The sequence below is a fragment of the Rhinolophus hipposideros genome (assembly GCF_964194185.1).
Source record: "Rhinolophus hipposideros genome assembly, chromosome: 12".
Taxonomy (NCBI): Eukaryota; Metazoa; Chordata; class Mammalia; order Chiroptera; family Rhinolophidae; genus Rhinolophus; species Rhinolophus hipposideros.
Genome location: NC_138058.1, coordinates 59,248,705 through 59,264,803, shown reverse-complemented (window position 1 = coordinate 59,264,803; position 16,099 = coordinate 59,248,705). Strand labels below are relative to the sequence as shown.

Sequence of the window (16,099 nt, the reverse complement as noted above, 5' to 3'; positions counted from 1 at the left end):
CGGAAGCAGTTGGGTGTTGAGGGACTCTGGGCCCGTCACGGGTATTGTGGGGAGTACTGTCGCAATGTTGCTGTCCGCGGTCTCCTGTAAGTTGGGAATGGAGGCGGCGGCGGCGGCAGGGCCTGCGGCGAGGGCGGGAGTTCGTAACAGGCAGGTCCCAGGACCATGCGGGGTTGGGTGTGCGCGTCGGCCGGGAAGTTGCTGCTGCGGCCCTCCCTGGCCTTCAGGACTACAGCGCCCGGCATGCCCCGCGGCGCGCCTCACTTTGGGGCGAGTGGGTCTTGGGGTCTGCTGGGCTAGTTGTGGGGGCGGGGATCCGATTGTGGTTCGCAGGCACCGTAGAGTCTGGACAGCAGGAGTGGGGCGCTCTTCCCACCCTTGGTAGAGATGTGTCAGAATCACTGGACGTGTGAACTAGGAGAAACCTTAGGCCTTCTAGTCTACTGGTTTCCAATTCTAAAGATAAGACAACGGCTTCCGAGAGGGGCAGTGATTTACCCTAGGTCATACAGCTGGGCTGTGAAAGGAGTGTTCTGACCCCCAAGACAGTGCTCTTCCCTGCACCAGTTGATTTCCCTGTTAGATTTAGTTTCCCTTCCCCACCTGATGTGATGGTTGCGGTTTGCATAGATTAACTTGTCAAACGAGACTTGTAGCAGTGCGAGTAATTTGCACCTTAGAAGGGAAACAAATGGAGCAGATGTTACTCAAGAAAGATTTAAAAGGTAACCAGTCCAACTGAAAAGAGATTATGCAAAGCATCATATCCAGAATTCTGTTGGTCTGATTGCATCTTTTTATCTTCCTTCTATAAAATCCTAAGGAGATTTCCAACGTGTTCCCTGAAAGTAAGACCTAGCAGCACAATCAACTCTAATGCGTCTTTTGAAGCAAAAATTAATATAACATCTGGTCTCATTTTACTATAAGACTGGGTATAATATAATAAAATATAATGTAATATAACATAAATGTAATATAATTAATATAACATAATACCTAGTATAATATAATACCGGGTCTTATGTAATATAATACCCGGTCTTATATAAGACCAAGTCTTGTATTAATTTTTGCTCCAAAAGATGCATTAGAGCTGATTGTCTGGCTAGGTCTTATTTTCAGGGAAACAGTAATAGCTGGGGAGTAGTTACTTGAGTGACAACCATGGCATACTTCATGATGTAGATGTTTTTTGGTTATTAATGACATTTATATGAACTTTCATTAAGAAAGATACTAAATTGATATTTTTATTTTCTCTTCCCATATTTCTTCCTTGCTACAAAAAAGTTGCCAAGAGCAAGTCAAAGTAAGTAAAAGTTTTCTTAAACTTGTTTAAATTAATTCATTAGTCCAGCTGCTGCCAATACATCCATATATTAAACTAAGCATTTGGCCTTGATTTTCTGAAAGTTGGCTTGAGGGCTACTTACTTGATGAATCATTTTGGCCCTATGAACTCTTTGAAAAAGTATTTTTCCTCCTGCCCAACTGACCTACTTAAGTGAGCATTCAAATAATTCACTTAAAGGAGCTCTTGCTGTCTTGTTCCTAAAGAAACCATCAGGGTCCCCGTGTTCTCTTTGGATTACCATATTTCTTTTTACTCAAATTGAGGACCAAAGGCCATTTGTCTGGAGCTCACTACAAGAATCTCGCAGAACAAGCTGTGATTTGATTAAACCATAGAGCCTATTTTAATGAGTTTTGTAATCCTTTGCATTCGTGGTATAAGCATTTCAAAAATAGCAAAGATTAAAGAATCCATGGTGTACCAGAAAGACTATAAATACCCAATTGGTATCTTAAAATAAATTTTATAGATAGTAAATAAAGTAAGATTTGTTTGTGTTTAAAATAGGAACATTCTAAAGCAGCCTTTGCTTACCATCCAAAGGCTGGTAAGACGTATCACAAATCCTTAAAATCAGTTTTTTTTTTTTTGGATTAAAGTTAATGAAAAATATATATACTGGAGTCCCCAACAGAATCTTTTACTGATTCATATAGCCTTCCTCACAATCCAGTTATTTATGTTAGAATCCTCCACCTCTAGGTTCTGTGTGAATCTTCCATGTCTTCTATTTCTCTAGAGCTACTCCCTACCTCTCATTTCTTTGTATATTTCTTATGACATTTGTTACATGTTTTGCCTTATACACCTGTACACAGCTCACCTTCCATACTATACCGTTAGTTCCTTGAGGGCGCACACGCAGTGTTAATAGAATTTTGCAGGTCCCATTGTGCTTTCCACAGAGTAAGCATGTAATAGATTTTTGTTAAATCTTTTTGAATGTATGTCTAATTATTGTCTCTCTTAATCAACAAATATTGTATGCCTCTTATGTATGAGGCACTGTGCTGAACATTGAAAGGGATGTGAAGATGTGTAATAGATCTTAGATGCTTCCAATTCTTGTTGGAATTAGATGACACATAAAATAACATGGTCCGCATAGCGACACAAAACACATGAAAACAATAACAAACAGTACAAGGTATTAAAAGGTCCAGTGAGGCAAAACATGAACTTTGTGCTTCGGAAAACTATAACTTAAAGGAAATATGAAGAGGAACAAGATTTTGCATGTTAGCAATGTAAAGGTTCCAATCCCTTAATTTTGTCCCTGATTTTACTCTTTTCTTTTTTAAAACCTCTGAAATTATTAGTTTATTAGTTCATCCAGGACTCAGGTGTTCAGTATTCCTCCTGAAATTACATAAACAAATGCAAATGGAAAGAATCCAAATCAAAATTATATAACAAAACAGCATTCCATCATAAAAGCGTGTAAAATTACAAGAATGCCATTTTAAAATACTGGCACTTTAAGAGAACGATCATCTCAAAAGCCACAAGATTGCCAAATTGTCCCTTGAATGGCTCAGCAGATAAATATATGACCCTAATGAAAGAGTTTGAGTTTTGTAAAGAAAAATCAAGTTCAAATAAATTGGACAATTCATACTGAGATACAATGTTTAAGTGTCTTCTTCCCTCATGTCTCTTTAATGTACAAAGGGACAAACCACAATATAGGAAAATATGCTGGATTTTTAATGTTGCATACCATTTTAAAAGTTGGCCCAATTAATTAAAAATACCTTTAATGGAGTCTCATTTCTGAAGCCATCCATATTCAGATAAACAGAAGACATTTACAGCCAGCTCTTTTGTTTTTTTAATCAGAGCCTTTGCCAGGACTAATGTCAACAAAAAATTTAATACGGCAGTCTTGTATTTTAAGCTCACACTTTTGGGGATACATTCTCAGGTCTTCTTTAATGTGGGAAGTGCAAATATAGCTTTCATTGCATGGTAATGGGAATTAAAAAATCTAGAGTCCTCATGTAAAGATTAGAACATACTTTATTAGTCCCTCAAGGACAGACTTTCAAAATGTTTGATTTTGATAATCTCATGCTATGAGTAGACTGGTTACTTTTTACTTGTAGATGTAACTGGGCAATGTGAAATTTCATATCAGCTGCTCAAGATTTTAGAGTTTTAGTTATGGATGAAAACTGTCTCAATTCAACTCTTACTACCCTCATCATGAGTATGCAGGGTGTGTAGACAAAAGCTTTCTATCAGCTAACTATATGAAAAGATAAACACTGTAATAAATCACATGATCCAAAATGGGCCAAAAGCAAAAGACTAGTTTCCCCTCAAGAAGAAAAGTTTCAGACCTCTGAAAAGGACAACAAATACTAATAAAAAAAATTGTATTTACTTAGAAGCATTCAGAATGTCAACAAAACAGCTGCAATATTTTTTGCAGTTGCAGAGTTGTATTCAGTTACCAGAGCAACGATTTTGTATAAGCTGCATCAGAGACAACTGAAGATGGAAAAACTACCGTCCGCATATATAACTAATTTGTGCTGTGCACAACCAGGACTGGCTTTAAATTTCCATGCCAATTTACAACCCCCATACTGTAGCAGGCAAGGTTAATGGCTACTGGAAATGCCACAGGACAGGGCTGTCTGAAACACATTCGGTGGTGTGTTAACTATACAAAAAGAGACACTGTACGATTTAAGAACAAATCTTACACAACCTTACATTTCACCTTTTTTCTTTAAAAGGAGTGAGTTGTGTACAGGGGGTTAAATGCTTTACAGACAGGAAAAAAAATGCACTAGAACCAACTTATTCATGCCATCGTCTTCTTCATCCTCCTCTTCCTCATCCTCTTCATTTTCCTCCTCTTCCTCTTCTTTTACTTGCTCTTTTCAGCCTCGATAACTCCCTCTGTGGCTGCATCAGGCTTTCCTTTAGCTTGACATGCAGCAATATCCTTTTCCTTCAGCTCAGCAGCCTTCTTCTCTTAAGGCCGCTTGTCATCTGCAGCGGTGACATTCCACGTAGCTCCCAGCTCCTGTGCAGCATCCCCAATGGATGGGACGGGATGCTCGCCTTTGATTTTTGGGAGATACTCAGAACAAAACAAGAAGAAGCCCGCTTGGGTGCATTGGATCCTTGAACTTCTTTTTTGCTTCCCATTTAGGAGGGATATAAGTTTTCATTTCTCTCTCATAACGGGCCTTGTCCGTCTTTGCCTTGTCTTCAGATTTTCCTTTTTCTTTAGCAGACATGGTCTTCCATCTCTCTGAGCACTTAGAAAACTGAGAAGTTGACTGAAGCATCTGGGTGCTTCTTCTTGGGCTCCTCCCGGCAGGTTTGCACAAAGAATGCCTGTGATGACAGTTTGCCTCTCGGCCTCTGAGTGTCTCCTTTGCCCGTGTTTATTGTCCTCAGTGAGCACAGAGTCGCTTAGTACCCGTCTAGCCTACCCTTGACCTGGCGCTGTCTCTATGGAGCCCCATGTACTGCAATGGCTGTCTCTGATATTACTCTTACTGCTCATCCCTGGAACATAGGGCTCTTTTGAGACAGCTGTCTTCATGATTTCCTGACTGGCCAGTTAGGGGTAACACTACTTTGTATTTCCCTCCCTCCTGCCTTCTGCTGCTTCTGACAGCTGGGTGTCAGAGTCTTCCCACAATGTAGTTTAATTGTTCTTGTTCCTGTGGTTAGGTCATTACCAAGGCACAAACCTATAGGAAGCCTATAATGGAACAAACCTTGGGAATCAGCCACTGCAATTGGGATTTATGGAGAACGTAACCTGTCTTAGAACTGAACCTTTTTAGGGCCAAGTGATGTCCCACAACTAATACACTGCACAGGGTTCTCAGACTGTGCCATCCCCTGTGACTGATTTCAGTCTATTTCTTCAGCTTGTAACAGCTTACTCTTAAATCCTAGGACTATTCTGGTGAAAATGGTGAGCCAAGCGGGGACAGGTTTCTCCTTCAACACTAAGAGAAGCCGACTACGGGAGAAACTGACTCTACTGCATTATGATCCAGTTGGTAAGATTCAGAGAAGTTACTCTGTCATAAAGTCAGATGCTTTCAAGGCCTATTACTCTTTCCAGACTGATGCTGACTATCTGGCAGTTTTGTGGCCCTTTTGACAGTGGATCATTCATATAGCACATGTGTATTGAATGTTGGCTATGGTGCCACTTTCTATGCCAGGTGCTGGGATGAACTAAGACGTAAGACAGGTGCAGGCCCTGTACTCTTGGCCCTTACAGTCTGATTTGGAAGGGAGAGAAAAAAAGGGCAAGTTATGCTAAGTGCTATGAGAGAAGGAAGCTGGATGCTGAGATACAGGATAAAGTTGGAGTGAGTGTAGCTCCACTTTATTTTGTCCTTCAGATAGGATAGATCAGGGAAATTCTCTCTAGTAGGAGATCGTTAACCAAAGACCTGAAGGTGAGAAAAGCCGTGTAAGGAGAATAGGCCGTCTTGTTCTGGAACCAGAGAAGAGTGTCTTGAGAAGGGGTGGGAGTATTCTTCTGGGATCATCTGTCCAACAGTGCAAGTAATGAGGTCCAGATTTGAGTTAAGGAAGTATGGTGTCTCTATATTAGTGCAGGCAGGTAGGAAATGTCATTTTTTGAACCATCTGTTAAAATACTATAATAAATGGTAACTTTAAATGGTCCCAGTAATAAAAGTGCTTGTCCAAAAGGGCAGGTGTTCCCAAGACCAGATTGGCTGCTCACAAATAAGAGTCAGCACCTGATTGCTATTGGTGGAAGCCTATCTTGTTTTTGGATTTAATGAGCAGATTTACGCAAAATAAACTAACAAACAAATTATTTATTTTAAAACTTTTGGCCATTCTTTTCATTTTTCTGCCCTTGCTTTGCTAATTACAAATAGCCCTTGGTAATTGCTTCTTAATGAGGGCTGTACTGGAGCTCCTGGGTTGGTGAACATGTGGAGATTCTGGGAGAGTGGCATGCTGGGAGAAGAAGGCCTAGAAGCTCTGGTCCTTTTCCCATGCGTTGCCCTTGCGTCTCTTCCATTTGTCTGTTCCTGAGTTACTGTCTCCAGGTAGATAGTGTCAGAACTGAGTTGAATTATAAGACACCCAGTGGGTGATCAGAATTGGAATTGGTACCAGAGTCTTATTTCCCGAAATCCATCCATTATATAATGAAAGACAGGCATTTAACCTCATAATCAACTTTCTCATTAACTAAGAACAAGAACTCATAGACTCTCACTTCTGGCCAAGATGGAGTAATAGGGACCGAATTTACCTTCCCACCTGAAACAACAACTAAAAAAGGACAATATAGGCAACAAAAGACAGTGATCCCTGAGACAAAGGAAACAAATTAGTGCTTGTGAATACTCGGACAAAATGGAAAATTCTGTCTTCTTTGCTTACCTACACAAGTCTTCATGTCTTCAGATGCTATGAATCCGTCATAACACAAGCACCTGTACTCTCCAGGCAAGCTGTATCCCATTTTATAGATGAGGAAGCTGATGCCAAGGATCTTAATCAAGGACACGCAGCTAAAATATGTGGCAGAGTAAAGATTTGAGCTCAGGACTGTCTGAATCCGAACCTTGGGCTCTGAACCAGTCTGTATAGGGACATGTTATTGACAGATTCCACAGGAGGCTAAAGCCTACTTAACGCTTCAGGACCTCGGGCCGGGCATTAGTGTGAATCCTGGCTGCCAGCTACATTGATAGATGCTTTCAGGTTTGTTAAGGTCTTACAACCACTGTTCATTAAGTTGCATTTGTCAATGTCTAAGAAATATAAAAATAAAGCACCTTTAAAAATAAAGGGCTGTACCAGTGTGAGGAGGCATTTTAAAAAGGCTCTGAGACACACAGTTGTCAGCTTAAAATTGTGTGAGTTCTATTCTTTAACAGAAATAAAATTTCCTGCTATTTTTATGGTGTTAAGATTTCTGCTCATTCTTTACTATAATAAAAAAGGGGAGTCTAGGTTTGTACCTGGTGATTAGGAGTCTGAATTTCAGGATGATACTATTAATACTAATAGTGAAAAGTTGCGATAAGGTATGTGTCTTAGTCCGTTTGGGTTGCTATAACAAAATACCTCAGGCTGGGTGGCTTATAAACAACAGAAATTTATTTCTTAGAGTTCTGGGGCCTTGCAAGTCCAAGATCAAGGAACCAGCATGGCCGCTTTCAGGTGCGGGCCCTATTTCTGGTTCAGAGTCTGTGCCTTCTTTCTGTGTCCTCACGGCGCAAGGGCAAGCAAGCTCAGTGGGAGTTTCTTTTCTAAGAGCATTAATCCCACTTACGAAGACTGCACCATCATGGCCAAAGCACCTCCCAAAGGCCCCACCTCCTAATACCATCATCTTTTGGGGCTTAGGATGTCAAATACAAATTTGGGGTCAGGGGAACACAAACATGCAGACCATAGCAGTATGATACTGGATTGCTGTGGTGTTTTTCTCCCTCTGATTTCTTTGCGTCATTTGGTGAAAACTCGGTGGTGAACTTTATAATAAAGTACAGGCCTACCTCGGAGACATTCCAGGTTCGGTTCAAGACCACTGCAATAAAGAGAATATGGCAATAAAGTGAGTCATGCGAATTTTGGGGTTTCCCCGTGCATGTGAAAGTTACGTTTATACTGTAGTCTATTAAGTGTACAATAGCATTGTGTCGAATAAAAACAAGGTACATGCCCTAATTTAAAATAATTTATTGCTGAAAAGTGCTAACCATCATCTGAGTATTCAGGGAGTTGTAATCTTTCTGGTGGAGGGTCTTGTCTTCCATTTGTAAAAAACACCAGTTATCTGCAAAGTGCAGTAAAGTGAAGTGCAATAAAATGAGGTATGCCTATTGTTTTCCTAGCATTTTAGTTTCTGTAGAGTTTTTAAGGAACTTGTATATTAAAGAATGTTGATTAAATAACCTCTATGATATTCTAAGTATGAAAATGTATTGAAATTTTCATCCTTACTTAGACCTGAGGAACAGTCGGCCCTCTGTACCCTTGGGTTCCACATCCATGGATTCACCCAACTGGATTGAAAATATTTGAAAAAAAAGTTACAAAAAAGAAAAGTTATATGTTGGCTGACATGTACTATGTAGTTAGGCCTCATGGTGGTGTTGGTACTGAACATGTACAGATGTTTTTTCCTTTTTATTCCCTAATCAATACAGTATAACAACTATTTGCATAGCATTTATATTGTATTAAGTATTATAAATAATCCAGAGATGATTTCAAAGTATATGGGAGGATGTGTATAGGTTATATGCAAATACTATGACATTTTATAGAAGGGACTGGAGCGTCTGTGAATTTTGCTGTCTGTGGGGTGGGGGTGGTGGTGTCCTGGAACCAATCCCCATGGATATCCAGGGGACTCTGTTCCTAGGAACTTAGTATTTGTTAGATGGATTTTAAGTTTTGAGATTGGGGAAGGATACAACCATAAACAGTTCTGACCATAAATTGAAAGTGGGAGAAAAGATTCATACATAAATTTTAAATAGACGATTAGAACTTTTCTGATAAGGAGTGGTCTGAGCTTTGACAGTACAACTTTGTCTTTTCTGAAGAAGAGAATGTTCTGGGACAGCACACTGGCTGCCTGCCCACCTACTGGATGCCCTGCAGGCTTGCGTGCTGATGTTTGTCTTGGGGCCTGCCCATTGCTCAGGGTACCAAATAGCTTGGCAGTTCTCCCAGCAAATTTTACTGCAATGAGTAAATGGTTAGTTTAAGGGTAACGTTTTATTAGTTTGCTTTATGAAGAAAATCAGGTAAGGAAACACAGAAAAATTCCCAGTTATTTGAGCTTTTCATGGTATATCCTGTGTTTCCCTGAAAATAAGACCTAGCAGCACAATCAGCTCTAATGCGTCTTTTGGAGCAAAAATTAATATAAGACCCAATATTATATTTATATTATATTGTTATATTATATATTATATATATTATATTATATTATATTATATTATATTATATTGGTATGATATATGATATAATATTATACCTGGTCTTACCGGGTCATATTAAGTTTTGCTCCAGAAAGCGCATTAGAGCTGTTTGTCTGGCTACGTCTTATTTTTGGGGAAACACGGGACTCTGGCTAGAACTAGCCTCTGTCCTTCCAAACTCGTTTTCCTCATATAAAACTGGATGTGAATTTTTGAGGAGGAAGGATTAAAGACTGAAGCATGAACTTATTAAACTTTTTTAAATATATGAAGGTTTATCATAAAGAAAATGAAAGCTTGTCAGTTTTAATTCCTTGGATGACCAACCAAAATAATATAGACGTTAAAGCAGAATTGATTTAGGTTAGATGTAAGGAAAGAGCTTGACAGAATTAAGCAGCAACTATTTTGACCAAATTACGTTACGGTTGTGATTGTGGATAGTGGAGTGTCACTTCCACTCAATTTGCACGTAGTGAGTGTTGACTGTATATCTGGCAACAACCCTGTGAGGGGGTGGAGTTATTCTCTCAGGGACAGAAACTGAATGTAGAGCTTTTTGAGAAATTTGCCCAGGGACTCAGCAGATAAACGGTGGAGCCAAAGTTTGAACCCAACCTTTCTGACGCCAGGCCCCCTATTCTTTCTATTACATGGAGCCCAATCTTCCTATTTTTTTTTCTTAATTGGGACGTTCCCCTGTGGTCAACCTAGCATTCAAAGCCATGAAGCCCCACTCTCATTCCTACCTCTCACCACCATTCCTCTCCACTAGATGCCCAAGTATTCTTCTTCAACTTTTGTAAACTCCACAGTGCCTAGCACAGTACGTGGACGTAAGTGTTCTTTGAAGTAAGGGAACAAATGCAGTGAATAAATCAAAACTTTTTCATAAATAAAGCCTTGCTTTACTAACTTGCTCCTGTTCAGGGTCATTTAATCTTCTGATTGGTTACCAGTGAAACAAGTTCCTTTTGTCATCCGTCTTTTTAGTTCTATGTAGCAAAACATGGGAGAAATATTTCTTGCAATGAATACTATTATCTGATAGGGAATTGTTTTGGTTCTTTACTGCCATTTTATAATACTTGTAGTCCTCCTTGGACTTCAAAGGCGCGTCATTCCTACTTATATTTAATATTAGATGATTTGACATATTAAGAATAGCCCTATGTTATATATGTATTTTATTTTTTATGAATGCGGATAAAATCCTGTTGATTGGTTAATGGTTCTTAATTCTAACTGCCCATTAGAATCATGAGGGTTTTAAAAAACATAGACTTCGAGTCCCACTCTAGATCTACTGTACCAGAATTAGGGTAGGAGTGGAGGTAAGAAGCAGGAATTTATTTCAGTTAGCTTCCTAGCTAATTATTAATTATAGACAGTTTGGGAATCTCACATACAGAGTATCCATATTAATTATAGAAGAAGAAGAAAAAACTAAGCTAAAATCTCTTTGTGTGGTAGGGACAAGTGAGTTGTTATGTCATAGTCATTTGAGTTCCTGGATCTTCCTAGGTGCATTTTTTTTTTTTTTGGCAAAGAATTGGGTGGTGTGGTGGGGGTAGGGAGAGGAGAGGGGGAAGAGAGAGAGAGAGGGGTGTGTGTGAAGTTAATGGAGAACTGTAGGGCATTGTGGGAACTAGGAAAACCTTACTGTCTAGCATCTCCTTTTAAATCTTTCATCGGGTAGTTGTTTTGGTTTTGTTTCAGAGAACTCAACTCTCGTATTTATAATAATGAGATTGTAGTTATATTAATTCTATTACCAAACTAGAAAATCATATTTGGGTATATGAAACCATCTCTGGAAAGCACAGGTTTAATGTGTATGTATTCTTTCAGGCAGGCTGCCTTTTCTTCCGTGGTCTGCTCAGTTCTTACTGCTCTTTCTCTGGAGTCCAACTCCAATCTGTCCTTGCTTACCTCCTTGGTAACTGGGTGAAGACATTGAGTGTTTCCCATTTTTTGCCCATAATTTTCTTTTTTAATATGAATATTTCCCCATTGGTTGAAATGCGACCTTGTGGGGACCAAGGATGCCACAGATTGGCTGGTGATCTTCCCTTGTTTTCCTTACCATTTTCTCTAATCTTTGACCTCTGGGATTGGGGAACTGAGTTTGCAAGTCAGCTCCATCCTCGTGTCAAAGGAGTGTAAGAGAAAGGGGAAGACTCATGGTCCGATGCGTGTTTTTATTAGAAAATGGTGATGATACTTTCTAGTTTTCTGCCATAATCTTCTTTTTTCCTCCTACAGTGAAAACCAAAGTCCTCTTTGTGGAACAGAAAAAAATACGCTCCCTCTAAATAATGGATTGAAAATGAATTTGATTTATAAATGAGAAGACTGAGGGCGGGATACCGATTCAGAAATTCTGCAGCATGTAATAAAAGAAGAGGAAATGACACGGAATCTCTGCCTCCTGTGATTTGAAGGCCATTGTGAAGGAAAACAATGCAGTGAAAGCAAATTCTTCCTATTAGGACATACATCATTGCATTACATTTATTTATCTTTCTGAATATTTTTATAGCCCTTAATAAAAAATATTAAAATAGCCTGAGCTATTGTCCCCCAGTGATGGTTTCCCCCCACTATTTGAAATGGAAAACACAACTGCATAACTAAAAAATAACCATTGTTTCGTGTAATGAAAGAAAATTTTCCATAGAGAGACTTGTGCAAGAGTTTCCAGGCTGCTCCTCCTTGTACTTCATAGAAAAGGCAGAGTCACACTCCAGAATGATCTTGAAAAAACTCCCATGTAATAACAGATGGCAGAGGTGAGAAGGGAGCCCGCCTTGTGACACAAAAAGCCACGAGAACTTCTGTTTTTGATTTGTGCTTATATGGGAAAATGCCAGTGGTCCATATTCTCAAACTCAGGTCACGAAAGCAGTAACTGGGATTTTCTAGGACAGCTTTGGACTCCTTTATCTCCTTTTTTTTCTTTTTTTTTCCCAAATAAGTGGCACTATAATGATGTTACTTCCATAAAGCTACAGCTAGAGCTCTGTGGCAGGGAGTTATCATGCAGCTAACCAGCTGGAAATTCCACTGATAATCCCTAACGTTTGAATAAGGACTCCTGCCTACCCAGGTCTATACACTTTCTTGATCAAGATATTGTTTCCCACAAATTTTCAAAATTGCCCGGTTTTCCCACTTGTCAGATTTCTGGCTGAAGGTAAGAAGGATCGGCTCATGTTTTGAGCTTTGTTGGTTCATATCCTACCCCATTTAAAGCATTTATGTGGGAAAATGAGAGTGCCCTCCATAACCACAGCATTAAGAAACCAATACTATTCCAAAATAACAGGTGTTCCCTCCCTGTGGTCCAGTCTGTGTCTCCAGAGGAAATGTAAGAGCAGCTCTCTGGAAATGGAATTAGATGTAGGCAGTTGTTGCGTCTTAGAGGCTTGTGGCATTATAGTCCATCAGCTATTTTCTGGCATGTTTTGTTAAAGCTCTGGTTCAAAGCAATAATAGGTGAGATCTTGGCTATTTTTAGATTGAAACTATACATAAGGGTCTTGGGTTACAAGAAAAATCTTTCCCCTGATCCTACTAGCTAAGCCCAATGTAAAGGATCTGTGACATGCATGGCTTGCCTTTTTTTTTTTTTTTAACGTAAAATCTGGCTGAACAAATGACTTTTCGATTCAGCACATGGGCTGAAATGTGGCCCACAGGTGGTGTTTATATTTTTAAAAAACGAGTTGCTGATACTTAAACATTGAAAGATTTCAATAAATATCCAAAACTTCTGGCTTCTCTTGCAAAACCAGAAGCTTTGACAACACGAAAGCCAGAGCTGAATATTAGCTGCTCCCCTTAGAAACTGCTTGAGTGGTCCAGTGCATATGTCCCCTTCTCTTGTTTAACATTCTCTGCTCTGACTTTTGTCTGTATGGCGTACATATATACAGAGGGTGCCCCCCAAAATGTATACACATTTTAAGAAAGGAAAAAACTATTAAAATTGTAATACTATATACCGATAACAAAAGATGAATGTAAGTCATATACGGTAGTATTCATGATTTGTTGGAAATTTAGTTTGCTGGTTCTTGAATAGCGGTAATGTTTGTGCAGGTCCTGGTCATGGAGTCCTTAATTCTGGTTACCTCTTGCATGAAAAGTAAAGAAATCATTTTAAAGAAATAAATGAACATAATATTTGCAAAGAAAGGAGAAGACATTTTATAGTATGCTGCTCGTTAAGAGTGGCCACCCCCAAGTACATTTTATTTCCAGGCATATTTATTTTGGAGTTAACAGCAATCAAAACAGATCAAGTGGCAGGTCTTTTTTGTGTGGGTACGATGACTGTGTTCCTGCAGTCTGGACGCTGACTGCTGCGATGAAATTGGATCTCTTGAGCATTTCTTCCAAGGACAGATTTGGATAGTAAGCCAGGTAGAAGGCCAAAGCTCCCACAAAACTGTCACCAGCACCCTGTAAATAAAAGCACAGTTGTAGAGATAAGCATGTAGTCCTCTTTTGCCCCAACTTGTATTTTAAAAATATTTAAGTATGCTTTTATTTTAGACCAGTTTTAGATGTATGGAAAAGTTAACAAGGATATGACAAGAGAGTTTCCATGTGCCCCACACCCAGTTCTGTAAACACATTACTGTGGTTACGTGTGTCACTACTAATGAAATAATAGTGATATATTATTAACTGAACTCCATACTTGATTTGGACTTCACTAGTTTTGCCTACTGTCATTTTTCTGTTCTAAGATCTCATCCAGGATACCATATTACACTTAGTTGTCGAGTGTCCTTAGACTGCTGCAGGCTGCGACTGTTTCTCGGGCGTTATTTTTGATGGATAGTTTTGAGGACTGGTTAAGTGTTTTGTCGAATATACCTCCATTGGGATTTGTTAGTTTTTCTCATGTTTACACTGTAATTATGGTTTTGGGGAGGAGCCATAGAGGTGAAGTGTCATTCTTATCATGTCAGGTACATATTATCAACATGACTTGTCGCTGATGGTGTTAATTTCGTTCACTTGGCTAAGGCAGTCTTTGCCAGGCTTCTCCACTGGGAAGTTACTTTTGTCCCTCTGCATACTGTACTCTCTGGAAGCAAGTCACTAAGTGTGTCCACACTTATGGGGTAGGGAGTTATGCTCTACCTCCCTGAGGATGGTGTGTCTACATCAATTATTCGGAATGCTCTATGGGAGATTTATCTCTTCTCCTTCATTTATTTATTCAACTACTTATTTAGATCAATATGAACTCATGGATATTTTTTCCTTGGGCTATAATTCAATACTACGTTATTTATTTTGTTGTTCAAATTGTTCCAGCTTTGGCCATTGGGAGTTCTTCCAGTTAGCTCTTGTATTCCTTTGCTGTACCCGATTATTTTGTTTTTGAATGCTTTCTTATTTTCTGATACTATAAGATGCTCCAGGCTCATCTTGTATATCCTCTGTGCTAGCCCTAGAATTTGCCATTCTCCATTAAAAATTCATGCAGAAAATGGTGAGGGCTATTCAGATTTTATTTTCAAACTAAATAAAGGGTCATATAAGGTTTCTTTCCGTTTTCCCTGAAGGACTGAGTTGGTGAAGACCTTATAGGGACCCATGAAAATAGAAAAAATACCAAAGAAAGACTGTTCACCTCTGCCTTCAGGCAGGGCAATACTTAGTCATGTGTTCATCTAACAAATGTATTTTAAATAAATGTGATAACACAATTTCACTTGAAAAATCATTCTGATAGTTAACAGTTTTCAGGGTCATTTTCCAGTTTTTCCCAGTTTGCTGGCTTTTTTAGACCCAAGAGCTTTCATAACAAATCTTGAGGCTGTACTTCAGTCTTTATTAATGCCTTGGCATGATAGATCATTTCAGTTGCGGTTGAAGTGTTGAATGAGCAGTGTGCCTAGCACAATGATGAGTGCTAGAAAAGGAGTAAAATCCATTGTGGATTAAATGCTAAATAGTGTGGCAGAATTTATAAATGCTGTTGGATTTTAAGAAAGCGTTTGAAGAAAGCCTCCCTAAAGAAAGGAGTCCTCGTGGAATGATTTACAGATTTATAGAGAGAAGGAAGTCCTCAAAGAATAAAGACCCAGGAGGAGGAAAGAGCAGAGTGAGCTCATGAGACAGTGAATGGCTTTAAGGAGAATGACATTTTCCCTTGTTTACACAGATAAAGCAATCAGTATTAACTTGCCAGGAGTCACGGTAATGAGATGTGAGTTCAACACTTTCCTTCCTCCCAGAAATGTTTTGTGAGTGCCTGAAATGTGTCAGGCACTATGCTAGGTGCTTTGCAATTGTTCATCAAGTCTTTCTTGAAGAAAACCAATAGAGAAAGAGATAGACATGGTTCCTGGCCTTCCTGTGTTTACAGCATAGCAAAGTGATAAGAGAAAGGTCTGAAACCAGAGAAATTCTGAGCTGCATGGAAAGTATATTATGAAAACATGGAAAATGCCACAAGATATGAAGAGTTAGGACAAACTCTAAGATTCCAAGTCTTGATTCCTCCTTATACACAAAATTAAATTCCATGTAGATTAAAGGCATGAATATAAAAATTATAACAGTAACATAATAGGAAAATTTAGATGAATATTTGTATAATCCCAAGCAAGAAAACCACAAGTATGTAAATAAACTCAAAATCCGTAATGAAAAAAAGAACAGATTTAAAAAAAAAATTTTTTTTAAGTTATATATCCAAAGACACTGTAAAAACCAAATAAAAAAAAGCACAGATTTGGTAAAAATT

General features: G+C 38.9%; 2 protein-coding genes and 1 pseudogene across 5 annotated transcripts in view; 1 reads left to right on the top strand and 2 right to left on the bottom strand.

Annotated features, from left to right (window-relative positions):
* MRPL33 (mitochondrial ribosomal protein L33) lies at positions 1 to 16,001 on the top strand. 2 transcript variants are annotated; one of them, XM_081069600.1, is made up of 4 exons: positions 8 to 86; positions 1,294 to 1,312; positions 5,285 to 5,391; positions 11,593 to 13,386. In XM_081069600.1, the coding sequence occupies exons 1-4, from the start codon at positions 65 to 67 to the stop codon at positions 11,640 to 11,642; spliced, it is 198 nt and encodes a 65-aa protein (XP_080925726.1). In that variant the 5' UTR covers positions 8 to 64; the 3' UTR covers positions 11,643 to 13,386. The 2 variants fall into 2 exon arrangements, with proteins under 2 accessions (XP_080925725.1, XP_080925726.1); XM_081069599.1 differs by lacking the exon at positions 1,294 to 1,312 and having other exon boundaries at positions 1 to 86; positions 5,257 to 5,391; positions 11,593 to 16,001.
* Positions 4,132 to 4,842, bottom strand: LOC308505737 (high mobility group protein B1-like; annotated as a pseudogene). The gene is made up of 2 exons: positions 4,817 to 4,842; positions 4,132 to 4,769 (listed from the first exon to the last, which is right to left on the bottom strand). The product of its transcript is annotated as a high mobility group protein B1-like (transcript).
* The window catches only part of RBKS (ribokinase), an 80,635-nt gene continuing 78,049 nt past the window's right edge, over positions 13,514 to 16,099 (bottom strand). For both annotated transcript variants that reach the window (XM_081069597.1, XM_081069598.1), the window contains one exon: positions 13,514 to 13,794. In XM_081069597.1, coding sequence (XP_080925723.1) covers positions 13,621 to 13,794 — 174 coding nt within the window. In that variant the 3' untranslated portion in view covers positions 13,514 to 13,620. The remainder of the gene's footprint in view (positions 13,795 to 16,099) is intronic.